General features: G+C 35.5%; 1 protein-coding gene across 3 annotated transcripts in view; it reads left to right on the top strand.

Moving 5' to 3' along the window:
• Positions 1–7351, top strand: part of LOC134847559 (uncharacterized protein DDB_G0287625-like) — a 288876-nt gene extending 281525 nt beyond the window's left edge. The window contains exons 4-6 of one of the 3 annotated variants that reach the window (XM_063864648.1): positions 1248–1327; positions 1496–1638; positions 4232–7351. In XM_063864648.1, coding sequence (XP_063720718.1) covers positions 1541–1638; positions 4232–6599 — 2466 coding nt within the window. In that variant the 5' untranslated portion in view covers positions 1248–1327; positions 1496–1540 and the 3' untranslated portion in view covers positions 6600–7351. Of the gene's footprint in view, positions 1–1247; positions 1639–4231 lie in introns of all 3 variants that reach the window. The other 2 variants (XM_063864640.1, XM_063864658.1) reach the window with 2 other exon arrangements.
• Positions 7352–27881: the final 20530 nt, after the last annotated feature.

The raw sequence follows: 27881 nt of genomic DNA, 5'->3' as shown, positions 1-27881 counted from the left end.
AAAAAAAAGAAATAGTCAGACCAGTTTTCTTGAAAGCGAGTCCGTTTTTTAAGATTTCTGTTTACAATCCGAATTACGACTAAGAGCTTTAATATGATAAACCACTCGATGCTCCACGGGGAAAAACATCCCTGGCCAGGAGGTTGATCGGAACAGCTAAGATAAGTAATAGAATGCCGGCTAAAATATACATGGCAAGGTAAAAAGAGGTGGGTATAAATATAAAAACCTTATCTGTTGTTCAAAAAAGGTAAAGTTCATCTTTGTATATAAGAAGTAAACCCACTTTGAGAGCCATGAACGTAGTGAATACTCTTATACAGGTCTTGGTGACGTTTGTTTTTTATTCAGGAAAAATTCTTATAATTTTTTCACGCTAAAATTTGATTTTTCGCGGCTTGGATTGTGATTTCTTTAGAAGTTCAGTTCATTTCCTTTGCTAAAATGAAGGCAACTTGTCGCATAGCAACAAATGTTTTCGGACAAGGATTATTTAGCTGTACTTTTTCCTCATTTGTCTTAGTTTAATTCAAGAAGGGAAACAAGAGTAGCCGATTAATGCAAAAAATGATTATTTTTGATTGTGTACGTTTTTCTTTTCCCTAATTATCTGCCGTTTTCTTGCATAAAAGGATAGCTTTAAATAAGGGTTTAAATTAGCCTACATAGCTTTTGAAAATTTGAAAAAAATCTCCACAAAGAGATTGAGGGTGGTAAACTTTGTGAAAACGGATAATTAAGACCAGTTTTTCTCGACACCTAGGTTTCTTTTTTTCTTCAAATTTATCTTAAAAATCCGAATCAGGACAAAGGTTTTAAAAATATGATTCTACACTAGATGGCCCACGAGATTTATTTGAGGTTCCTCACTTTGCGTTAAAAAGAACTACCCACCCTATGCCTTAGTTTCTCTCCCAGTTTGTGATAAGGAAAAGGAAATAATTTGGTCACACTTTCATTGTTCTCGTTTTAAATGCTTTTCAATAATACGAAACCGAATCCATTTTTGGCGTTGATGTCTTCAAAATATATTCCTTTCCCCCCAACTTGTGTTTAAGGTTCAGTGTAAATAATTAGATAAATTGAGAAAAATCACTAGGAAATTTAATGCTTTATTGGTGCCAAATTGTGAGTTATTTTGTGATTTGGGTATGTAGAGGTCAAACTAATTGTCTTTTCTTCAATTTATATTATTTTGAAAATTGCTTTAATGAATAAACATGCGTGTTTCCGTGAATTTGAAATAGGCCTGCCGTGCACCGGGTGAGTGAGTGCATTAATTGCGTGCACCACTGCCTGCGAGTGCACGAACCCGCTTCACACTCAGGTCAGGTAACATGTCCATGTGCTTGTATTGCTCTAGTGTTGAGTTTACACCCGAACTGAACATTTATTTATTATTTCAATTATCGGTGGTCATAGCAATAAACAACCTTGTAGACAGCGCCAACCTGCAGTTGGCCTTGAAGCTAATGCGAAGTGTTTTTTAATGTAGGATGCCTCGAAAAGGTTGTCGACAGATTCGACATCGCATGAAAAGATGACAGGCGTTGGTTTGATAGACACAAAGAGTGACTCAACGACAACCAACGCACGAAGTGACCTGGTGACTTTGCCGAAGCTGCAAATCCCTCAAAGGTGAATACAGTTTGATGTAGACTTCTAAGTTAAAACAGACTTTTAAGGCGTTTCACCTGTGATCATATCGGGTGAAAATGGCTGAATGTTAGCTGCTAACAACCATCCGTGGTCCTACTACCTTATGTTGCCACATCAATTATTGCGACAGTTTCTTTTCAGTTGTTAACAGTGAAAAATATTTCTGTTCACACCACCAAAGCAAGGCAAGTAAACTGCTCTTCTCGTAGGTTTTGATGGAATTTCGGTTTTTGGTGTTCTCACAACGATCTTCTATTTACTAAGTTTTACTTCTCCTTATTGTTATCCGCCTGCTGCTGGTATACTACTACTGTACTATTTATTGTACTGGTCTGGGCTGTGCTGTGCCTCAATTGCGCAACTATGCTACCTTGTGATGTAACTGCATTGCTAGAGTATAATAGTACCACCGCCAGTGTGTTGTCGAGTTAGGCTTATTAGTCACCCTGTCTATAACTATGATACAATAGAGAACAGAGCAGTTACAGACCTAGACTTAGCCAGTACTGATACTATACCATACTATACTATACTATGCATTCTTCGCAATCATTCAATTCACCCTCTGTTCAGTTGCTTTGATTAATAATGCTTCCTCTGTGAACTTAAAATTTAGACACCTTCCTCCTTAACAGTGGTCGATCGATCCAATTTCAACAAGGTAAGCCAAAGGAAGGAAGAGCCAAACCAAAGGTACTACTGAATTGGACAATGTCATCTAAATTTTGCAGACAGCTCAGAATTCACCCCACTAACATAATTGTGTGCATATATTCTTCATAATTAGGGTTAACGCTGATAACGGTATATTTGTGTCATTTAAGAGGCCAAGGAATCACCCTCCTCCTTTCTCGCTTCAGTGTAAGTACGTATCGCCTGGTTTTATCAGCTATTTATACTATACAATATTATAATATACCATGCCACCGGTAAATAATGTTTCGAGCTACAAAATATCGTCTGATTACCATATATTTGTTTGATCGTTAATTATTAAAACAGATGAATCCTCCTCGTATCTTTTGCTGTGTCTTACATTTATATTGCTCTCTAGTTCTCTGCTTTGATCTATACTACATTAACCAAAACAAACCAACACCAAGTGAAATTCAGCAGCTCTTAACACACCACTCTAATATTTCGAATTCGACATGCAAAATGCGTATCCATTTTACAGACCCCCCTGCTTTTCAGCAACAATACCTTCAATAAAACATCGCACCCCCGCCCTTAGCAAATGTCCGTTAGTGAGCTATGTTGTCATTTGCTGTCGTTGTCGTTTTTTGCTGTTATCACAGGGATAGGATATGAACAATTGGAATGAACCTAAAGCAAGACCTAAAGAATTTTTAAGAGTCGAAGGACGTACTTCAGACTCTTAAATAGGTCGATGATTTTTTGTCGGTAAAAGTCCTGAAATATGTTCAGGCTCAATCTTACTTTTTCGCGGTTTGTCTTTTAATATCGAACAGCGAAAATGTAAAGGTCACGAAAAACGTGATTACTTCTTATTTCGAAAATGGATTTTAATTATCAGATTTCTCAGCCAAATAAAAATTTGATCCAGTTTTCTCAAATTGGAATAGTTTTTTCAACAAAGTGTCTTTTATAAATTGTTCTGGAAATTCAAGGAGCTTTAAGGCCATCTATTTTTGTTTCTCGGAAAATCCGAAGTTGAGATTTTTTTCAAAATAACTAGTCAGTATTTTTTTACTTGCGTTTACTGACTCTTTTCAAGCTGTCTGTTGGCTGTTTACAATAACAAGAAATAAAAACAGAAAAAGAATCATTCATAGAAAGCCGGCTGAAATAGTACTTTTTCAAACCAGACACGAGGAAGTAATGCTGTCATGTCGCATTAATGTTATGGTGATTGATTTCTATGGGAAGAGATCCCCATCTAATGGGATGCGAAAGCTTGGATCTAAGGCTGGGATTCAAACTCAAGGATTTTAATTAGAATTGGAAAGAGGGGCCATTGTTTTTGTCTAGCTAAAAGCAATGAGAATTAATATCCCTGGGAGATGTTTATAAAAACGCTTTTTCATGCTCAATCTTATTGAAGTCCCTGCAGTTTTTAATAGAAATCTGTTTTTAAACTCATTTTTCTCACTGCATTTTAATGAAGAAATCCATAAATTTAATGGGAAGGAAAAGTAAGTTAAGAGGGATAAGAATTGATCCTTGTGTATATGATTTCAGTAGCTATAACAAACGCATGTTCTGAATCAACTCGCTTTGGCGTCTTCGTGTCGTGCTTTGCCTCGCGCAAAACAAAGGCGGCCGAGGGTAGGGGGAAACGAAGCACACGGGAACAAGTTGTGCTTAAGTGATGTAATGTATACTTTATCCCCATGGCAGCAAATTCGAACCATTATTCTTATTATCCAATCCGATCTTAGATTGTACTGTACTGTATTGTGGATTACTATGTATAAGAGTATTGCATGTTGCAAGAATAGATCTTGAGAGTTTATTGAAATTTTCATCAATTCTTTTTGTTCAGCCAGGTGTTTCTGCGACACATACTGCGTACTGAATGCCTCTGTCATTAACAGGTGTTTGTTTTTAGCGAGGAACCACCTGCCAAACCCATCCAACTGTGGTCCAAGAACCAGATCGCAGTTGAGTATGATTCAGACTCGGAAACGGCAGCTGCGCCCACGACTAACCGTCTGGTTGGCAAGGATGTCTGGAAAGGTCGCGTGATCAAAAAACCAAAAGTAGAACCGAAGAAACACACCCCGAAAGAAGGTTCTTCAAGTTCATCATCTTCTTCTAAGAGGAAACCATCAACTTCGAAAAATGGATCTGGATCAAGTTCCAAAACGGACAAAAACTCAACAGGAAACAAAAGCAGTCCAGGAGCATCAGCCGATTTGAAGGGTATTGTGAGCTACTACGAGAGCGAAGAAAGCGATGAACCAGAAACGGGAATCATTTTCCCAAAGACATCTAGACAGGAGGCGTACAGCAAGAACAGAAAACATAAGCTGTCAATTTCATCAAACAGCAAAACTAGCAACAATTCAACTATGAATAGCGAAGAGTCAGTATCGTTCACAATGAAATCGCAGAACCACAGCGTTCCGAAACCAGCAGTTTTCAATGAACAAGACGAGGAGAAAAAACACACTATACCGAAAGTGAAACTCCCTCCGCAGAAAAAGTTCGTATCTGCAGTTCACTCTCCGCAAGTTTTAGAATCTGTCATTGCTAGCAAATCGGAAACCAATATTACAAACACGATTGGAGCTTCTTTAAAAACTACTGGTGACCTTGTTGGAAAGTCTGTCGTGGAGGCTGAAAAGGCTGAGAATCAAGGTGAACAGGTTGCAGATGCTGTAAACGTTGCCGAAGGCATAAAAGACAAAGTAAAAAGTCGATCAAGAAGTAAAAGCAAGAAGCAGAAATTGAAGAAAAGTAAAAAGAGCCAGAGCAGAAGCAGGTCAAGTTCCAGAAGCTATTCGAGAAGTGGGAGTTCTTCAAGGTCTAGATCTAGATCTTCTAGAAGCATAAGCTACTCATACAGTACTAGTCGCAGTAGATCTTCACACAGCCGAAGTTCGGGTAGCTCTTCGGATTCGTATTCGTCAAGGTCAAGAAGCAGATCTTCGTCTTACAGGCGTAGCCGCCATCGAAGACGAAGCAAGAGGTCTTCAAGCAGACGGAGACATCGCAGGAGATCGAGGAGTAGCTCATATTCAGATGAAGATAGAATATCCAGACGTCACGTCCGTGGCCAGCCTCCAAAGCGCAAACGGAGAAAGCGGAATAAGAAGCGAAGGATTACTAGGGCCCCAAACCCTCCTATGGTTCCAAGAAATCCGAAGTTTCAGCAGCAACAGAATGCTGGGCTTAAGCAAACTCAACAAACACCAGGAGTTAGTTTGCCTCCAAAGCTAGGGTCAGGCCTTGGTCCGAAGAGTTTTGGAACCCTTGATATTGGATCTGGTTCTGACTCAAATAGAAGGAATTCCGACTCCAATGAAGCAACCACTCGAAGTGGTCAAAATGCCGGGAAACATATCACCAATGAAGTCCCTGCCATGAATACTAGTAACGCATCCTTACCGAGCAATTCAAATAGTGTTGAGCCCAAGGAAAACCCTGACACTGTATCAGAACAACCTGTTATTATTGGGCCGCAGCTGCCAAAGCCTAATGGAATTGACGAGTTCATTGCGCATACTAGTAAACTTGGTGTGAACGTTGAGGAGGACATGCCTAATGGTCCGATAGAAGAAAAGAACGCTTTACCTGAAAATATTCCCGAAGAAATGAAAGAAAAGTATTCCGATCTGATGAGCAGACTAAATAATCATATTCAGAAAAAAGAGAAGTCTATAGATGGCAGGGATGATGAAAGGTCAAATGGGTCCAATTCCGTACAACCTGGTGCTGGTATGGAAGGTGCTGCAACTCCGACGGGAAGCTACGTCGGAACATCCGAGCATGAATCATTTTCGATACAAAATCAGAGTTTGGTCCATCATCAGCCGCAGCAGCAACAGCAGTATACAGTTTCTCCAGCAGCCACGCATTATATGCAACAACAGCAACAACCGCAGTTAATTTACGTGCCTACCAGTCAACTTCAGTTTCTTCATAACCCTGCGGCATCCCATTTAGGAACTCATAATATGTTCCTTCAACAATTAAACTCATTTAATCCGTTGCTTAATGCTGCAAATTTGAATTTTCAAGCAGCGGGAGCGCAGCTGCCTTTTATGAACTTGAATAACCATCTGCCTCTTGCGGGTATACCCACATTGGGCCATCATCACCCTAGCTTGTTGGGCCAGACAGGACTCAGCCCGTTGCTTTCCGCATCGCATCTATTCAACCCGGGTGTTGCGGCAGCAGCATCACATCAGCAACAACAATTAGCAGCAATCTACGCGCAATTACTAAATCAAAACTCATCAAATTCTTCGTAGCAGCTGGAATGTTAGATGTGATAGTGAAAAAAATTGACAATTGATAGAACCTTTTCCCCTCCTATCCGTCTATTTCATATTCTCAGTTAATGTAACATATACTGAGTTGTAGATCAGTGGTGTGCTAGAAATTTTATTTTGATAGGCGACGTTATGGTCATTTTGTTATTTGTTAAGATGTATAGAAATGTATTAAATTTATTACGATTTTGATTCAACCAACAGCCATCATTGTAAAGTGGGGCGGCGAAAGTACATTCCCTGTGGTGTTTTGCGCAATCTCGGTTGTTGCAATGAGATGACTGTGCGTGGTTTACGACCTAGAATGGATTAAGGAAATTAAGCAGCGCTGTTTTGTTGTGCAAGTTGCATCTGCTTGCATCAACCGAGTTAGATTACATATGCGACTGCATTGAATTGCAGTAGAACAAAGAGAAAGTGAGGTTAATCATAATAAGAAATACTAATACTGTACTGTACCAGGCTTGAAACATGACTTCCTCTTTTTTGACCGCTAGAGTCGAATGTCTGTACGGAACGGCTGTCTTCTACTGCGACTTCAGCTGAGGGAATACATCAGCAGTCCCATGCATCACTGATCTGTCCCCGCAATTGGCCTATTCAATAGCTAGCTTAAGGAAAAAAATCTTCCACACATCCATACGTGCTTTGTATAGTTTACAAATTGTTGTATTATTGGCTCCTTTTGATATATGATTTTAAAATGCGTTTAATTTATTGTTTCTGTTTCATGCTTTTAGTCAGAACGATATAACATGCTTAAGAATGGATGACATCAATGGTTTTAAAATACTAGTCCTATGTGGTGTTATGAGGAAAATAACGGAAACGTTTGGCTATCGGTGAATGTTTGTGAAAGAAAGTGTCTTTAATCGTGATCAAGACTTTTCCCGTTAACAAGTTTTCTTACCTATTTTCAACATTCTTTGTTATTGAATCTTAATAGCTTCCAGGTTCCTTAGCAATTGGCATAGAGACAACTTCGGCACCTTTGCACCCTGAGACCGGTGGCTCGAATCACACCGGAATTTTTATTTGAAATACAATTGAAATTTTTTTTTGCTGTAGAAATTGATTTGTCGGACTTTCGTTCATCTGCTCAAGTTTTGTCTACTTACTTGCCATATCACGGATTTTTCTTGTGATGTGAGCAAGTATCGTGGTAGTTGCAAGAGTTTTTCATGAACTTTCAGGGACCACTGAGACTTCTAGAAGATTTTTATAAATTCTTTTTCGGATCAACTGCCCTAAGATTGGCTGTTACCGCTTCGTAAGTTTTCTTCTGTTGCTTTCTTTCACTTGCGTTCTTTCCGTTTTTTTTTCGTTGCTTTCTTTCTTTTACTTAAAACATAAATGTGCTATGCATGTTTTCCTAGAATTCATTTTGATAAAAACAGGTGTTATGAAAGTGTATAGGAATGGAATTTGTATTTTTTTTTGAGACGCTTTGGAAAATTTTGTTCACTTTTTGCATAAATTTTAGTTTTTTTTTCTCAAAAACTATTCTGTCGATTTGCTAAAAATTGCTAAAATCAGCGCAAAGATCGGCTAATCCCCTGCGTACGTGAATACTTTTCTAGTCTCTTCTTATTTCTTCACAACTCTGTCTACAGCCTTCGAAAAAGTTTGTGGGGAATGAAGAAAACAGCTTCGAAAAAATCCCTGCATGAGCGGCTACGCCAAAATCTTTTGAATCTTTTTGACTTTTCTCGAAAAGTAACCTCCCAAGTCTCAGACTGTGAGTTCAATGGAAATAAAGTCCGCCTGAATTAGCAGTATTTCACACACTTTTTTGATATAAAAAGTCATTGTACTCTGAAATGTCAAATTTTTGATTTTGTGACATTTTTTAGAAAACTTTTTGAATTTTCCCGGAAACTACCCTCCCCTGTCTGAGATTTTCTATTCAAGCCAAAGAATGGATTCTGGGATGCTCATTCCATTACACAATTTTGCCAAATGTTATGGCCTAAAAAGTTATGACCTTCGGAAAATCAAAGTTTTTATTTTTTGACCTCTTCTAGAAACTTTTTGGACTTTTCTCGAGAACTGCCCTCCCATATCTGAGTTTCAGGCTTCATTCGAAATCACAGGTTGAGTGAATCTCTTTTGCATAAACAACTAGACCGATTTTTTCTTCACTTAAAAAAGTTGTAATTCTCGTAAAAATCAAATTTTTTGTTTTGTGGGGCCGTCTGTTGGAAATTTTTTAAATACTTTTCTCGATAACTATCCTGCCAATTCTGATTTTAAAGAGTTAATCGAAACAGCAGGTTGTTAAAAGCCGACTTGAATAATCTGTCACTTCCATTTTTTTAGAAGACAATTTATGGCCTTCAAATCTGTGGCATTGCAATTTTCTTAGCATCTGTTCTCTGCTTTACTTCTGGCTAGTGTTTGATAATAGTTAAGCGTCTGTCGCTGAGTGGCTAGTGCGTGACACTCAAAATCTCCAGGTCGCAGGATTGAGTCCGACACGGAGCCGAATGTGCATTATTTTGAGGCTTATTTCTACTTTTTCTTATTTAACTTTCAGCTTTTTTGGCGTGTTCTCGTTAGTGTTTGGGAAGTGCAGCTTCGCCTCTGTGTCACTTATTTTAGAAGAGAAACTCTTAAGGTTTTAGCCAATTTTTTAAATAACGCATTTTGTCCCACATCACATCAAAGTAATAAATTCAAAATCCAGTTTAGGCTGATCCCCTAGTTGTCTTTTATCGAGACATACCAAAATTTTTGGTTCACCTAGTTTTAATTTTTTTTCGAATTGTTTTTATTTTTGCTGTTGGTGTTGTATCGAAAGTGGTGCGAAGCTCCGCTTCGCTTCTGTTTTTTTTAATAGACGAAGTTCATTGATACTGTAAAATTTGATAAACAAGAATTCAGAAATACCAAATGTTTTGATTGATTTTTCGGTAATTTTACAATGCTAAGCAAACGTATTTTCTGTTGCGAGAGCAAAGGGTTTAAGAACCGAGTTTTTTTTCCCATGTGTTATCAAACTGTACCATATTTCCAGCACCAGTGCTTTTGTATAACTACCTTAGTGATAAGCAAGGGTGCTGCAACCAGTTATAAGACTTTTTTGACTTGATGACCTTAGCTCGGAGAATGGACGAAATGGTAATCAGTATAATATTTTTCATCAACTGCTAAGGTAATAGCATGTTAAGTGTTTTTGTTTCATATCTGCCGTAGGTACACGTTAAGCGTTATTGCATGATCAGTTTTTTCCGTACCAAAACTTTTCGGTAGATTTTTGGCGCTGGAGTTTGGTCGGCTTTATTTTCGAGAGGTTATATCTTGATGTTAATCAAGGGTAGTGCAATTGGGTTCTAGACTTTTTCCCGTAATAATTTTGAGTATTAAGGGCATCTTTTTCTTTAAATTCGATTGTTGGATGCATGGAAAGCTTGGATGTTTTTGTTGTATTGGGAGTGGTGCGGAGCTTTCTAAATACTGATAGAAAATTGTTGTATAGTTTTCTATCAGTATTTTCTTTTTATGTTGTTTTTGCTGGAATTGTATAAAATTAACCTTAATTAAAATGACATTCCTTAATAAAATTTTTTTTATTACCTTCGGAACAAGCAAGGGTATTGCAACGGGTTGCAAGACCTTTTTCCCCGTAAACAACTTTGTTCACTAGATTTTTCAGATGCTTAATCTTGCTTCATCATAAATTCAAAATCAATGAACCATCCAGCGTATATGGCGTAGAAGTTAAACTCCTGCTTGAGACGAAAACGGCTTGTGCTTCGAATCCGATCGGAACCTGTTTTTCTTTAAACAAGTTTTCTCGTTTATCGGAATATCGTACGTGTTTATTTCTGTCGGCTTAGTTCCCGTAGCATAGGCTCTTTTTGAATGTTCACTTTTCTCCTTATTTTTTGAATACCATTTCTGAAGCGCTATTGGTGGAGTTCTTTGAGTTAAAATGTATTATGCGTTTTTTAGTTTTTTTTTGAAATATAATAAAACAAAAATTTTTTTTTGATGCATCTTCCTAATTGATAAAGCTTGCTAATTGCGAGCATAAACATCGCATATGTAATATTTCAGTGCATGGAGCAAAAAAATCAAACTATTTTTGTAAAAAAAAATCCATTGAAAAATGTTTTAAAATGTTTTCATAAAATGAAAATCCGCATAATACCTTCCAATTCAATTATCAGTAGGGCTGTAGAAGTGGCATTCAGGAATTTGGAAGAAAATTGAACCTTCAAAAAGAGCCCATGCAACGGGAACTAAGCCTACAAAAAGGTTCAGCTTTCTTCAAATTTTCTGAATGCCCTATTTCTAAAGCCCTATTTGTGGGGAGGTAATTGTATTAACAGATATTTTGGGGATTTTAGTTTTTTTTTGAATTTTTTTTTTAAATATAACTTCTAAAAATTGTTTGAATTTGTTTGCTCCGTTCATTAATGTGCACTGAATAGTACATATGTGATTTTTTTGCTCGCAATTAGCAAGCTTATCAATTCGGTTCATATACCTATTCTTGTAAGCAACTTGTCCAACAAAATAACTTTGTTTCTATGCTTACAATATTCGAAGTCCTATTTGATAGATCTTGAGTGTCTTGCAGTTTTAATCCAATACTTGTTGTATGGCAAGTGGTGCGAAGCTAAGCTTAGCCGCTGGTTAATTTTTTTTTCGTTTGAATAGGTTTCGGCCTATATTATTTTGTCTTAATGACCTCATTCGGTTTCATTTGACGAGCAAATACAGTGTTGTGTTTAAGTGTTTTTTTTGCGGGTGAGTGCGACCTGATAAATTTCTATAAGTCTTAAGTCTTGACTTAGAAGATTACGGCTAAGGTATTTTCGGCTTCATTACCGTTTGATATTTTTTTCAGATGCTAATTTCACATCACTTTCAAAACTAGCCTGATGTTTTTGATAGATCTATTTTTTTCCGACATTTTCGAATTTTTTCTGACTTAGCGGCTTTCTTGATTTGTAGTGCAAGTTATGCGAAGCTCAGCTTTGCCTCTGTTGCTTTTTTCAATGATAATTATTGAAAACGAGTTGATTTTTTTTAGATTTGTGGTTTTAATCCTAATTTCTGTTTTTTCCGTTTTTTAACTGCAATTCTTATCACCCTTTACGCTTTTCAAGCAGTTTCTTTTCAAATGTTTTTTTTTGGTTCAAATAACAAATAATTGATATAATTATCCTTGCGATAAGCATCGATGTTGCAATCAGTTATTAGACTCTTACTGTAGATAAATTTGTTCACAGGACTCATCTGCTGGACTCATTCGTCTACTGGACCTCTATGTTGCAACAGACATAAGTTGAGCTTGTTAGCATTTTAAATATTTGACTCAATCGAAATTCGCCTTTATGTTGGTTGTAATTTTATCAACTCGTTTTGGCTTTATAGGTCGTGTCTTCTTTAAAGTGGCATCTAGTTGCGTCGTTTTATGACCGGAAAAAGTTTTCTGTGCGTGTATGTGTGTGTTCTGAGGAAAAAGAGGACTTAAAAATTTCATAAGGCAGATAAGTATTTTTTTTGCATGAAGTGGTCTCTCTCAGGTATTTTCGGCTTTATTACCACTTGATGATTTTAATTTAATTTCAAGCAACCATCCGGTGCATCAGACGTAGAGGTAACTCAGCTGCTTGAGACGGCAAAGGCTTGTAGTTTTAGTCTTGCTAAGACCTGTTTTTTTTTGTTGCAAATTTGAGTTTTTATACTTTTTTCGGACTATTGTCCGTCTGTTTGATTTTGTTAACTTAGTTCTAGTAGCCCGATTTTTTTGAAGCTTCAGCTTTCTTCCAAGTTACTGTAACCTCTTTGCTTGAGACGATAAAGAAAGGAATTTCGATCCCAACCGAGATCTGTTTTTTTTTGCAAATTGGAAACAGTTTTGATTATTATCTGTTGCATATTTTTTATCGGTTTGGTTCAGCTTTTTAAAAAAAAATCGGGTTCTTTGAAGCCTTCTGAAAGCTCCCTCTGAAGTTTCTAATGGTGCATGTAACTTTGGGCTTTTGTTGCAATAGTTTTTCTTTTTCTCTTTCTTGCGTTTATTGACTCTTTTCCAACTGTCTGTTAACTCTCGACTTAATGGCTTCCGTCTAATTTTCTATCGGCTAGCTCGCAAGGCAATATTTGTTCATTATCGCAAGTTTTGCGAGACACTACTTTGTCTCTGGGTGAATATTGATGTCCTGGTCTTAAATATGAAAAGATCTTTCGGGGTTGAATATTGCCAAGTTGCGATAAAATGCGCTGAAAGTCTAATTTTTTCTGGATATTTTAACGCGTAGAATAATCCGGCTCAGAAATGGTTTTAAAAATAGGGAATGCTAATTGAATCAAATATTGCATCACCCAGCGCCAAATATATCATTTTGTACATGACATACCGTAGATGAAAGATTTGATTTGGAAAATAAAACTTCCATCAAGTAAATCAGACATGTTGAGGGGCAGACGGAATGTTCATGGATTTGAATCGATACGCGCAGACGGATTGTTCGTGCAGTTGGTATGTTCATGGATTTGAACCGAGAGCAGCCGGGTTCGAGGGGGGTAAGGCACGCGTCTCTCTACACGAGGCTGGTGCATTCGAATTCCACTTCGGTCACGGTTGGTCCCGGAGTCATCCGCCTACTCAAGGTGGGACCGGCTGCGGCGAAATGGATGACATCACCCTCCCCCACGGTTGGTCGTGCATTGAGCAGGACCGTGGGCCAATAAAAAACTGATACCTGCATGACCGATTCTTAATCATATGTCGTTCCATTTCGAGTTACAACGTTCACGTGGATTTAAAAAAATGTAAGAAACTTCAAACTTGTGCCGCTCAGTTTTGTATTTCTATAGAGAAACTACACTCTTTTTGGTCACTTCAATTTCAGTTCCTAATTGAAAGGAAAATAGGCAAATTAACCTTTCCAATAAAAAAATTTCGTTTGGCGGGAAAAATGAAACTTTTGATCAAAGATGTTATTTTTGACATGCCAGCGGAATAAAAGCGTGGCAAATGTCACAGAGAAATAAAATCAAACATGATTTTTTTTATTTTTGAAATATACCACCCTTGTTTTTTCCCTTAAAAATACTTTTCCTGCAAATCTATAGGAAATTGTTTTGGTTCATTGTGAAATCTCTTAAACTTTCAAGCCATTCCTATTTGCTCTCTAGTCGCAAATTCGCGTGCATTTTGATCCGGGTTCGAATTTTGGTTAGACGTTGTTTTTCACATCTTCGAAATTTTTGAAGTTTTTCTTTGAAAAATTTTTGTCTGACAATCATTTGTTTGCTTACTTTTTGTCGGCTTACTTCTCAAAATAAGGAGTACCTTGTACCCAGTCGTTTTCAATTTTGAATGATTATGAATTGTTTCTTGTTCCGACAATCGCAAATTTTTTTGTTTGAATTTATTTTCCTAGCAAAATCAGGTAGTTCTGGTGAAAATTCATAAGTTTTGGTGAAATATGTTAGTGAAGCTCTTTCAATCGTGATTCTATCGTTGAAATATTTCCAAAAATTTTTCTCAGTGTCGAGAAAAAGCGATTTGAAGTTTTTGCTTCTTAATCTAATTTCGGTTTTCATCTAATAAACGCTACTCACTCAAAATTAGACTGAGAAAACAAGCTATGAAATCTTTTTATAGCTATGAAAAACTTAGTTTCAACGAAGGAAAACTAGTTATCTCATATTCATTTAGTGCTTCCCTGGCTCTTAAATTTTTTTTAAAAAACATGGCAAGAGTAGTGCAACCGGGTACTAAACTTTTTTCCCGTAAATAACTTTGTTATTTCCACGAGAGTGTTACCCGCGTTTTACTGGCTTCATTTTGAATTCAATTTCAACGAGTACTATGGAAATTTCACGCAACGCTTACACTCATGCTTGAGACGACAAAGCCCCGGAGTGCGATTCCAGTTCGGATCTGTGTTTTTTTTTGCTAATTTATAGTTTTTGGCTATTTCGGACTATCGTCTGTCTGCTTATTTTTGTCGGCTGAGTTCCCACAAAGAATTTTAGTCAAGGTTCGGCTTATTAATAGCATTTTTTCACTACAATCTGTCCAGCAACCGGCTTTGATCGACTTAAGGAGGGTTCTGTTGGATGGAGGATTTTATTTACTTCAGAATAAATTTTTTTCAACGATAATTTATTTTTCAATTGGTTTTGTGGAAGGTTGTTGTTGTTGTTTGTAGCTGCAATTAGAAGAAGTCGACGTTCTTGCTTTTGCTTTCATCTCTCTCAAATACTCCTCAATCGAAGCTTGCGGAGGTTGGCTTATCGTTTTTTTTTCGATAGTTTTCCTCATAAACACATATTTCCAAAGCCATAATCAGTGTTTTTTGTCTGACTGATATTCAATGTTTTTGTTCGGTCATTTTTACCCTTGCGATAAGCAAGGGTATTGCAATCGGTGACTAGATTCTCTTCCAGTAAATAACAATGTTCACAGGATTGTTTTCATCCACACTCATTACCTGAACGCTTCTGTGGGCAATATTTTTGACGCTATGGATATGTTTCGTGCATGTTACCATTTTAAGTATGTCCTATTCAGAATTATCTTTTTATGTTGTTAGTGTTTTTCCTTGCTCGATTTGTTACCTATTTTACATCGGCTGTAGCCTATTTTATATCGGCTATTTGATATCGGCTATAGCCAATTTTATATCAGCCCAGCTTCGCCTCTGTTCTGTTTTCTGTCAATTTTCACTCCTTTTCTAGGTCTTGGTGATTTGTTTATTTTTTGTTAAGGAAAAAGTCTGAAAATGCTCTAATAACTACAGAAGCGCATCAAAGGAAGTGAGTTATAACCGAAGTTGGTAACTCATAGAGTAATTTCGGATAGGGTACACCGTCTGCTCGTCACGCTATCTTATTTTCGGCCGGATAGATTCGTGCAACTTCTTAGTCTAATACCGATCCTAATCTTACTCTTATACTTACTAGTCTCAGGGTGTTTAACTAGTCTCCGCTAGGCTCAATAGATCTAGAGTATACTGGTTTATTGCGGCAGCTGAAGTTCTCTTGGAGAGGCAACTAATTTCTAAGTTAATTTCAAATCTCTCTGGTGCTGAAATTACAAGTAATTTCAGCACTTACAAATAAGTGGGTTGTTAGTTAGATGGATTATGATTGGTTAATATTAAATATTTTACAGTGGTAAAATATCCAATTTATCCAATTATAAAATGTAGTTTAGATCAGGTTCCACCCATCCGGGTTTTACAGAGTTCTTTAGAATTATCTTTCTGCAATTTGAAGGATGGATGATGAACGTTGGTATTTGGCGAACATCATATTCTTGTCCGGTTCCTCTTGGAGAAGAAGTTCCAGGACGCTGGAATTAGGGGCATAAAATTGTTGCGTCGTCTTTTGACAACGACTGTGATCCCCAATGAAATCAATCTGATTTCAAAATGATTTGCTATGACGGGTTTTTCTGTATTATGTAGAGAACTTGTTTTGTGTGCAACCTCGTCTGGGAATGGCGTGGAGATCGTGTGTGGAAGGGATCCCTCGTAACTCGGATCTGTACGTATACTTGAACATCGAGGTGGTTTTTGGTCTAGTTCAATGAAGTCCTTTTCTGCGGAGTCAAGTCGTACTCTAAATCCTTAGAGTTGTGATTGTGGACGGCATGTCGGTTGTGCTTAGCCATTCTTTTGTTCGAGTGTGATGGGATCATCTTGTCTTTGGAGGTTCGTCTTTGTTGTTGTGTATTGATCTATATACTGCAAAGTATGATTTAAATTTTATAAAATTATGTTAATCCAATTTTTTAATCATGATTTTAGTGAATCGTTTTCACAAAAGCGTTTTGTTTTAGTTTGGTTATTTTGAAGAGTTACTCACCCTTGAGTACCTCTTATTAAAAATAGAAGTGTGGTCACAAAGCGTGGATGTAGCGCGGTGGGTTAGGCCGGCTATAGAGCATGCTCAGGACGTCCTCTCTGTTGGGTTAGGCCAGGAGTGGGAGTATGATTTCATGCTGTTTCTTTGAGAGGTCCTGTTATGTGATAACGTTTGATGTTGAATTTATGTTGGTCTTTCTTATGTTGCTTTGGTTGTGTCCTTTTTTCAAAAATCAAATTGTTTTTGGTATGAGTTTGTCTTGCGACTTTTTTGTGTTTTATTATTTCTTTCTTAGACTTTATAATAGTCTTCAAAAGAATAAATTTTCCAGTTTTAAACTGGGTTAATCCGGTTTGGATACCGTTGGTTTTCTTTTCTTAGTCATGCTGTTATTTTATGATTTGTGGTGTTTAGTAAGCTGCGTTGGTTAGTTTGGTTTAGTATATAATTCCTTTCCAACCGGGTTAAAGGAAAGTTTGAAACTTGTTATCGTGTGTTAGAGTTGTTGAGTGTGAAAACTTTAGTGTGTAAATCATTATTTAAACAATTCTTCGTGGGCGAGCTGTGCGAGTTTGGATAGAATTCTTTTGCGATTGAATGAAAATATCAAAAGGTTAGTACTGCTTTCTCATTTTATCAATTTATTGCATAGAATTTGAATTTTACTGCGTTTGGGGGAAATTTAAAATTATAAATTTTCATCGTAATTGATTTTACTGCTTCATGGGGAAATTATTTATAGATTAAATTACTACATTTGGTATGAATTTTATTACATTATTTAGTGCAAGAAATTAATGAATTTTAAGAGAATTTAACAAGTTTGTATTTTTCTTTTTCTTTTCTGTTTTGTAGGTGATCGTGGTGTGAAGACTAGAAATATAAATGAAACATTAATAAAAAATGACTAGTACTAATTTAAATTTATTAATGAAGAGTTAATTTTAACTTATTTTAAATAATACTTACCTGTTAATCGTCTGGGGAAAAGCCGTGGGGGAAGATGTCGTGTATCATATATGATGTTGTTAGTAATTTGGCTAGTATGCGAATGATGTTTTTAGTTTGGAGCAGTGGCCAAAGCAATTGAAGTGCTTTAATGGTTTTTAGTTCTTCGGTGCCTACTGCAAACTCGTAAGATGTGTTTTGATTGAGGTTATATATTTTATGATTATATTTAGTATTGTAAATGAATTCTAATATTGGTATTTCTATAGGCTGGATAAATTCATGCGGGATAAGGAAGGGTCTGGATTCTTCGGCGTTAAAGGTCTTCGCGATGGGACAAAATATATACATTTAGGTTACTGGGTCATAGTTGCGAAGGATGCCGTGGAGGTTAGTATCTTTGATGCAATATGTAAAATTAAGGAAAAATAGTGACGTGTATTTTGAGTTAAGAAACTGAAAACGATGGTGAAGTTGTCTTGATGGGGTATGCAAATCAAAATGATTTTGGATAAAACGATAGTATGTATATGTGTGGTTTTGTTTAGTGCGTAACATAATATCGTGGGAACAGTGCAAATCGCGTTCATGTGGTGAAAGAAAGTAAAAGGTTAGTGAAAATAACTGAAATTTGTCATGGAAACTTTCGTAAGCTTGAATATCAGCTAGTGATTCGGAAATGATGTGATCTTACTTTTTATCAAAAATATTAAGTGTGAATACGTATGACGTTTTGATGATAAATTTTTCTGTTAGTTGCGGGTTAGCGAAGCGGTCTTCATCTAAAAATTGGTCTTGATTAGGTCGGATGTTATTATGGTCGTAATATTCTATTGTAAATTCGTTAGCTCGGGATGCAGTGAATGTTTTTAATAATTTTTTATATCCTACGTAAGTAAATTGTCTAGGTGTTAGTGTTGTAGTGAGTCTATATAACATGTCTTTGCTCTTTTCTATGTTGTCATGAGTATTAGTTAGTGGTAGGCAAAGGGGGTTAGTAAAATGATAATAAGCTGTCCAATGAAGTGTTGGCATTAAAACATGTTCATCTACAAAACTACGTGTGTCATTAGTATCGTTAGGTGTGTTTAATGTATATTGTGGAACTGAGGGTAAGGTGATTGCAAGAAAATTTTTCGTGTTTGTGTGTTGCGGGTGATTAATATATTCGCAGGCTGTTCCGGGTTTGGTTGGGAATGGGTGATTCGGGAATTTTCGTTTAAAATTGCAATAAGCTCGGTGAGTGCTACTAGGTGTTTCGGTGGATGTGGATGATTGTGTTAATGATGCAGTGTAAGCTTAGGAGGGTGTAGGAGTAGGTGGGTTTGAGGATTCTATTGTGGATGATAGTTGATGTATTGTGAGGGTGTTAGGGTGTTTTAACTGTTGTTGTAAGGTAATAAAATTATCAAGTTCCTGGGAAATATGGGGGGTATCTGGAGAATTATTATATGATCTGTCGGAGTGAAGTGGAGAGTAGGTTGGGGTCACTTGCGAAGCATAAGAAGGAGTGGAAACGGATGGGAGTGAATCATTTGATGGAATTGGTTGAAAAGGGGGTTTTGAAAAAACTGAGGAGTTGGTCTGATTATTATTTGATGGAGATGGTTCGGAGTCTGCAAATTCGTCAGGGGTTTCTACTTTAGGGTTATTAAATTGTGGGATTGAGTATAAAACTGAAATATCTGAGTTAGTATCAGAATTCGTGCTTGATGATATATTAATAATCAGAAAATCGGGTGGTGGGAAAGCAAAAAGTGGGATTATTGGGATTTGAGTTTGGAGGTTGGCTGGGTGGGAATTTGAGCGATGTAGGGATCCAAGTTGTCGGCTCATCGTGGGCTAAAAAAATGATTATTTTAAGACTGAAAAGTGGTGGTGTGGGGTTGTTCTATAAATTGTTTGTATGTATTATCATTTTGTGAATGATGTGTCATTATATGTTGGATGGGACTTTGTGGTATATTTGGTCTAGAATTTAGATTATTTGTGATTGCTAGGTTTCGGAAGTTACGTGGGACTAATAATAATGGATGATTTTGTGGTAGGGGTGGCAACTGTGGTGCGGTAGGTATAACACTATATTATTCTATATTTTTATGTTCTTCGTCGTAAGTGTTCTGTCTTGTGGATATTTTCGTGTTATATTCTTTTATTTGTGCGTCTAGAAGTATTTTGTTTATTGATGATGAAAAAATTCCAAAAAATCCTGCAAACACTATGCGTTCTACACTTGCTTGTCTGTTTACTTGTGTGTGTACAGCGCATGTGTTATAGTTTCCTTTTAAAAGTGAGAAAAGAAATCCTATAAAGTTAAACATTGCGTATAAGATAGTTAATTTTTCTAAGATGTAATAGGTCCATCCTACAAAAGCTAGAATTTCGTTTTTTAGGGTGACAAAACTGAAAATATTTATAGGTGAAATATCCTGTGGTCTGTATTTTTTACCGATTAAATATATATAGTCTTTAATGTCTTTAAAATATCCACTATAATCTTGTGTATAAATATCTGCAAATCCTGCGGTTTCGGCAAGTTTTCTCAAATTTGGTCAATTGACTGTCTTTGTATAGTGTCCATTTGTGTTAATAATTTTTGAAATTGTTGTGTTCTAATGTGATGTTGGATATCTGATTTAGAATATATTCCAATTGATTGTAAATCAATATTTGGATTACGAGCAATAGCTCTGATGCTTTCGGGTGAAAATTTTTTGAGTGATTGCATTAACGTAGGGTATGGAGTAAGGAGATAGTATTTATCTTCATCAGTATTCAAGTGTACTACATTGTGGCTATTTTCTGATCCACATGGGACTGCGGTATCCCAAAAATATGTTCGTCTTGAAAGTGTGTCGACAAAATGTACTTTATTTTTATAGAATATAGGGATTCGTTTATAACAACGTTTATCTTCAAAAACATATAGTGGTGATTTTTTTTGGTACAAGTATAAAACCATAAAATATTTCCTTCGTAGTCTAGAAAATTTGATCTATTTCCTGACAATAAGTATCCTGCGTAGGGTATTTTTAATACTGCTAGTGCGAGTGATTGTAGGATTTGTCCTTTCCAATTCGCATAATTGGTGAAGTGTTTCTAATTCGGAGAGTGACATTTCTTGAAAAATTCGACTAATTGTGTAGTCTAATTTCATATCTAAGTGAATATCATAATGGATATTACCGAAGTATGTGTTATTCATTAGTGATAGTTCTTGTAAACGTGTACTTCTACAGTCATGGGGCTTTAGTTTTCCACCAGGTTGACCTGTGCTTTTTTGAAAGTTAACTGGTATGTATGATGTTCCTTCATTTAGAGGATGACTTGTAGGATAAGGGTCAAATTTTATTTTTCCAGTGGTGATGTCGAAACCTTTTTCGTATTCGACAAGTATTTCAGAATATTGTGTTTTATAAAGTGGGTTTCTGTATTTGCATGCAATTTCTGTTTCTTGATATATTTGGAAACGTGTTAGTTTATTTTCTATATCATGAATATTTCTAAAATCATTACTTTGTTTTCGGGATGGATTTACTTGTTCGTATGGAGTTGATTCTATAAAATATTTTTCATGAAATTTTATCATTCGAGCGTGTATTTTCGCTACTTGAAATGTTGTGCATGTATCTTCGGGAAACCAAACAATTGTTGCTTGTGTCTGTGTTGTAGGGTCACAATAACCTTGATCATTTTTGCAAGGTAATCTAATTCCTTGATAGATCATTGTGTTATCTGATAAATCTCGTGTGAGTTGTACTTTTTCGAATTGTATTTTCCAATCGAAAAACATTATTTCTTGATATCCTTTATTTTTTTGTGTCTGCTTTGCAGTTTGAGGGGTCATTTATTCCAATGTGTGGTATCCAGTGTTTATGGTGTATGTCATAAGTTAATCTTCCGTGTGCGCCGTTGTATGGGTTTTTTTCGTCTAGTTTTATATGTCCTTGATATCTTTCAAGCTGTGCTTGGTGTGCAGTATCGGCAAAGACTTGGAAATTTACTAGTTTCCTGTCTGTGTTTTTATTTCTTGTGATGTTTAGTCTGAGTATTTCGTTTTTACAATCATCGGGATTTAGATGTAGAAGTCGTTCTATATTACTTTGATAGAATGATTCGTGATCAAGTCGGTTTTTATTTCCGTTTGAAACTTGTGAACAATGTACTTTCTTTTCGGAAAATATTGCTGTAAATTTATATCCTGTGACTGTTGTTGCTCGGGCTTTTGAATACAGTGTTGCTATTACACTTGTAGTTTCTATAGCTTGTGGTTCTGTTTCGCATTGTGATACTTGATTTATTGCATATTTGTGTAGTGTTTTTTGTTCGTTTTCTTCACAATCGTAGTGTGTTACTAATAAATCCTGGGGTCCTGTGCGAGGAGAAGGATTTGTGTTCTGGTCGGAAAATATTAGAAAAAAGATGTGTTGAAATGTTAATATTTTTAGAATATACATGTGTATGATAATCCTGAGTATAATGTTATATAACCAATTGTGTTTTTGGTATATCGATCGTATTTATATATTACTTTAGTTGTTATAAATGGTGGTGGTAGCGATTGAGCTGTTATATTTGGTGGATTTAATGGGTAAGGATGTTGAACGATATTATTAAGTTTGATCGTGATTTCGAATTTCAATTGGAGACTATTTTGTTGGAGTATTTGAATATTGTGTTCACGAATATCTTCGTGGATATCTTGTCTATATTGTAGTCTATTGAGTACCCAACTGTGGAGTCGGTTATTTTCTTGATGTTGTCCAAATAATGGTGGGGGATGCTATGAATGTGTTCCAATCTAATTTAAATTGATATTTGTTGATGATTGTTCTCGATATCTAGCGTCGAGGTTATTTGGAAAATTTAAAGGGAAAAGCGTCGGTGAAATCTGGCTTAATGATGGTGTTGACGGTAGTGATAATTTTACTGGTAGTGATGATGATGTTGTATTCGTAGAAATATCTATTGGGTCGTTTATTAAGTTTGGTTCACCTTGTGTTTATGAGTGCGTTGTCCAATATGGTAGTCGTGTTGTGGGATTGGGGGGGGGGGGTTAAAGGGATTTTCACGTATTTGTTCAGATGTTGGTGTTGAACCTAAGTAATCTGAGGGTATACTTGAGGTGCTACGTTGTGAAAGGAGTGGGGGAGTTTCTGGTACTGTACTATTTGGGTTTTCTGAAGTAGTTGGTGTTGGTGATTGGGGTATATCAAAAAGGGCTCTAGGGGTTTGAAAACTTCTGTTTCGTCGTGGATGTATAATTTGTCTATTTATTTCAACTGTATTTTGGTTTTAGACTAATGTTTCTTATTCTACTTAATTCTTGTGGTAATGTGGGGTACAAGTTATATGTTGGTTCACTTAGGGGTGCCTGTCGCTGAACTGGATCTAATGGTTCGGATAAGCGGGCGTGTCGTTCTTCAAAAGTGTATGGATTATGTTGGAAAGAAATTCGTGTGGATGTTTGGGGGTTTTGGGTAGTTGTAGGTATTGTTGGATTTTCTTGGTATGATGTCGGTGAAGACTGATTTTGTGATTGTTGGTTAGCAATTTTTGAAAGTGTTCTGATTGATTTTTTCTAGTGGGAAAATTTGTGTTTATTGTAGTATTCTTCAATGAAAAGAATTAAAAGGATTGTTGCTAAGGCGAATGTGACTATTGCCTTTTTTATACATTTGCACATTGTCAGTATTAGGGATGATAAAAATGTTATGAAAATTACAAATAGTAAAAAAATATCTGTTCTACTAAAAATTGTTCGTATCATTTAAATAGACTTTGGATTATCGTACCTGTGAATATGATCAATGATTTGGGAAAGTTGGAGATATATTTCAAATAGGGAGTAGAAAATTAAAAAAAAAATGTTGCAAAAAATTATTAAAATGGTTATAAAAGCTTCAAAAGTATCAAATAGAAATATAAATAAAAGTTTGAGTAGTATGAAAAAGTTTATTAGAATTTTTAAAATTATTTTCAAAGATATTGACTAATCGAGAGAAGAGCATTTAAGAAATGATTTCTTTGTCGAATATTTTTTGTTGTTTGAGGCGAGATTCAAGTGTGGTCGAGTTATTTATTGATTTTTTGACAAGTGGGTTGAGTTTTGTGAAAAGTTGTTGGGGGCTAATATTATAGTGTTCGGGAGGTCTTCTTTGCTTTATTTTTATTTGTCGGGTGATCTGGGGTATTTTTGAGATATTTGTACTTTAGGCCAAATGAATGTGGTCCTTTTTTACTTTAGGCTAATTTACCATTTTTGGTTGGAGGGTTTTTGAGGTCTGAGTTGGGAAAATATTGTTGATCTTTGCGTTATTAGATAAGGGAGGGTTGTGATATTATGGTGGTATTTATTTTAGTTGTCAAGTTTTAGCGGGTTGCTTATTTTTGACCTGGAGGTTGTAAAGTTATAGTTATAGATATGCCTGGAGTTTAATATTATTCGGCTAATAGGTTGGTGTTAGAGATATAGAAGGTGACGGATTTAAGTGAATCCGATTGGCTGAATCTGAACTAGAATTGTTGCGTGTTTGTCAGCATGTTGTTTTGAAAAATGAAAGTTCAAAATTATCCAGAGGTGCAAAGATTATTAATTTTAAAATTAAAGTTGTTTTTGAAATTCAACTTTCTTTAATATTTTAGGTTGTGGGATGAATGTTTTGTAGTTTTTACCTGGTTGATTTCTAAGTCGTAATGATTCTCTATGTTCTGATTTTTCTACTTGTTCTTGTGGTAGAATTTTTAAATCATTTTCCTATTTTTTCTTTCTTTTTGAGGTATTTTTGGGTCTGGCGTTTTTGTATTGTTTTGATTTGTGGTTTGTTTTTGATTTTGTTTTTCATGATGAACGTTGTGTTGTCCATCCATTTCTTTTTCTGTATGTGAATGATTTTGAATAACTTTTAAACCTGTGAAAAAATATAATTGAGTTAATTCGCGTAGCGCGTACTCTTTTGGGTAGTAGGGCAATAGATTGTTGCGATGTTGAACAATTTCCTTTTGATTCGAGTCTGTGAGTTTATACGTTACGTCAGTGGGTTTGGCAATTATTTGGTATGGTCCTTTTCGAAGGGGTTGTATTTTTATAGAAATTCCTTTTTGTGTATTAAAGTTAGGTATTAAGACAAATGTTCCGATTTTTAAATCTGTGGCTGGTGTAAAGCGTGAATTAATTTGGTCGTTAATATTTTGCCTTTGTAACAATTTCTTTGTTACTTTTTGGTAAATTTCATTGTTTTTTATCTCTATTTAAAATCTATTCGGTGTGTGTGCCGGAGGCTAATTTAAGAATTTGTGGGTGATGAAAATGATCTTCATCATGTGTGTGTAAAGGTAGGTTATAACAAATTGAGTCTTTATTCGGTTGGCAATAACCTTGTGCATTTTTATGGGAATTTGCTGTAAACATAATTGGTTTACGTGGCTTTTGATTAAAAACCATTTCGTATGGTGACATTCCTAGAGTTGTCGTGATTTGTGAATTATATGCTAAGGGAAATAATTTTACATCTGCTGACCATTCTGTGTATTTTGTATCATTTCCATTTATGATACATCTGAGATATTCTTGTAGTGAACGGTTCATACCTTCGACTAAACCGTTTGTCCAAGGTGCATGAGATGTACGTGGTTTATGTTTGATGTTATATAAGTGGCATAGTGTGATGATTTTATTATTTATGAATTCTGTACCGTTGTCTGTAACTAAGATTTCGGGTAATCCGAATTTAGCTATCCAATGTTCATAAAGCGTCGTGTAGGCATAATAAGCGTTACAATGTGGTACTGGTTTGAGTGCTACATAATGTGTAAATGCATCAACAATTACCATAATGTAGGAGTTTCCTTCAGAGGATGGTGAAATTGGTCCTTTTGTATCGAATGAAATGCGATGGTTAAAATGTAAACTTTGTCCTTTAAAATCTTGTTTTTGTGCTATTTGTTTTTGATTTGGGTAAGGTTTGTTTAATTGACATACTATACAATCATTGCATAATACTTTTATCCAAATTGGTGCATTTGGGAAATAAAAATTTCGTGTAAAGTTTGAGTATGTTTTCTCTGATCCTGAGTGTCCTTTAGTATTTTGTGTATGTGAGATGTTAAAAGCTATTAATATCATACTTAAAGGAAAACAGGGAACTTTAGAATCATTTAATTGACATTCTAAAAGATCTGTATTTTCATTAATTGCTGTGTTATTAAATTTTCGGAAATATCGCAGGAGTGTTTTATTTCCTAAAATTGTGGTATCTGCTTTTACGGGCTTAGTTTTGTATTTGTGCCATGATTTTAATTGTTTAATTACTGGGTCGAGGTTTTGATATTGTTTTAAGAGTTCAAGTGTAATTTTATCTGTTGGGGGGAGAAAAATATTCCCAATTTCTAGTTTTGATAGGGGAATTGTGTCAAGTGGGCCATGAAGGTCAAAAACTTGATTTATTGTGTATTTTGAATCATTTGTTTGTGGTCCTGATAAATTTATTTTATCGGTTAAATTTTCTTTTTCAATTAATTGAAAAAGGTCTTTTTTATGCGAGTGGTGTTTTATTCTTTTTTGTTGAGTGTTATTTTTTATCCATTGTGAGTATGGAATTGGTTTGAACGTTGATGTTCCTAGTAAATCAACTTCGTAGTGATTATTTTGGCAATCTAAGTAAAGTGGAAAATGTTGTAGGTCATTTATCTGTGATTGATCAGTGTCAGTTTTTACTGCATATTTGCATTCTAGTCGGGGTTATGTTTCATCTTTTGCGAGATAAAATTTAGTATTTTTTGGTATTTCAACTGTAGTTTTTCGTGTGAGTAATTCAGGTGGCGTATTTCGACTTAATGTATCTGGTAACGCAAGATTTTTCCTGCTGTCAAAACTATATGTAAGTTTGGAAATTTCATTAGAATTAATTGAAATCTATAAACTCTATGATTTGGATTTGATTTTTGTTTAAAGAGAAAAACAATTGGTTTATGATCTGTGAATAGAACTGTTGGGTGTTTTGATCCAAGTATCAGAAATTCATATTCTGCAAGTGTATAAATTATAGCTGTACATTCTCTCATTAGAGTTGAGAGTCGTAGCTCTGCTTGAGTGAATAATCGTGAATTTGCTGATATAAGGTTCATTTTATTTGTACCACTATGTGATTGTAGCAATGCTGCGCCGATGCCAAAATTTGAAGCATCGCACATTGCATAGAATGGTTGATTTGGATCTGGAATTGTATTTGAAATTTGTTCAGTTAAAAGTTTTTTAATTTCTTCAAATCGTGTTTGATGTTCAGTGGTCCATTCAAAGTTATTTTGTTGTCTGAGAATATTATAGAAGGGTCTTAAGTATAATTGCATTTTATAAACATATTTACTTAAGAAATTTAACATTCCAAGGAATTCTTGGATTTTCTTTTTGTTTGTTGGTGGCTGAAGTTTTTGAATAGCATCAAGGCGTGATTTTAATGGAGTGATAGTGTTTCGTTCAGTATTATGTCCTAAAAATTTAACTCGTGTTAGAAAGACGTGTGATTTATCGGGAGCGGCCTTCAGATTTTCGTTCTGAAGTATTTTATGATACTGTTCTAAAACTGTAAACATTTCTTCTTTGGTTTGTGATTGCATAAAAACATCGTCTAAATAGGTGATTGCATTTTTCTTGAGTATTAGTGATCTAAAAATTTTACTCATAAAGCTGAAAAAGCTGCTGGTCCTATGGATATTCCATAGAATAAGCGATTAAATTCATATTGTTGATTTCCAATAACAAATTGTGTTAAACGTCGTGATTGTTCATCTAGTGGCATTTGGTTGTATGCACTATTCATATCTGCTGTTGTGAAGTATTTTCCATTTATCTTTGTCAAGATAACTTGTATTGGTTCAATAGGCCAATTACACTTGATTCATCAATTAGTGAATTGAGATATCTAGCGTCTAAAACTATTTTTAGTGATTCGCCTTTTGCTAGAATGATAACAGGGTTAATAAAGGTGTTACCTTTTGGTTGTTCTTCCTTATTTACTGGTGAGATAATTTTGTATTGTTCTAAGATGTCAAGTAATCTGTTTACTTTGTCGTGTAAGTGAATTGGTACTTTACTGGCTCTTTGTTTTTTGAAAAATGCGTCGGGTTTTAACGGGAGATGCAGTGATGAACTGATTTTTCCAACGTCAAAATTTGATGTTGCGTAGACTGTTGAATATTTTAACAGTTGCTTTGCTAATTTATCAAATTCGGTTTGTGTAATTTGTGAATGTTCAAAATTAAACATTGTTAAAAATTTTTGTTGTTCTTTTGTGTAATTTGTTATATTGAATGTTGGTTTAAAATATGGTGTTTTTGTGAAGTAATATGTGTTTCTTTTTTCATTACTTATTATATTATATATGGATAATTCTTCGTCAAGAATTGTGGATTGACAAATATCTAATAATTGGAGTATATTATTAACGCGGTAGGCTACTTCATTTATAGGTGAAATTG

The sequence above is a fragment of the Symsagittifera roscoffensis genome, chromosome 1 (assembly GCF_963678635.1).
Source record: "Symsagittifera roscoffensis chromosome 1, txSymRosc1.1, whole genome shotgun sequence".
Classification (NCBI taxonomy): domain Eukaryota; kingdom Metazoa; phylum Xenacoelomorpha; order Acoela; family Convolutidae; genus Symsagittifera; species Symsagittifera roscoffensis.
The sequence above is the reverse complement of the archived record's forward strand: the minus strand, read 5'-3'. Positions and strand labels throughout refer to the sequence as shown.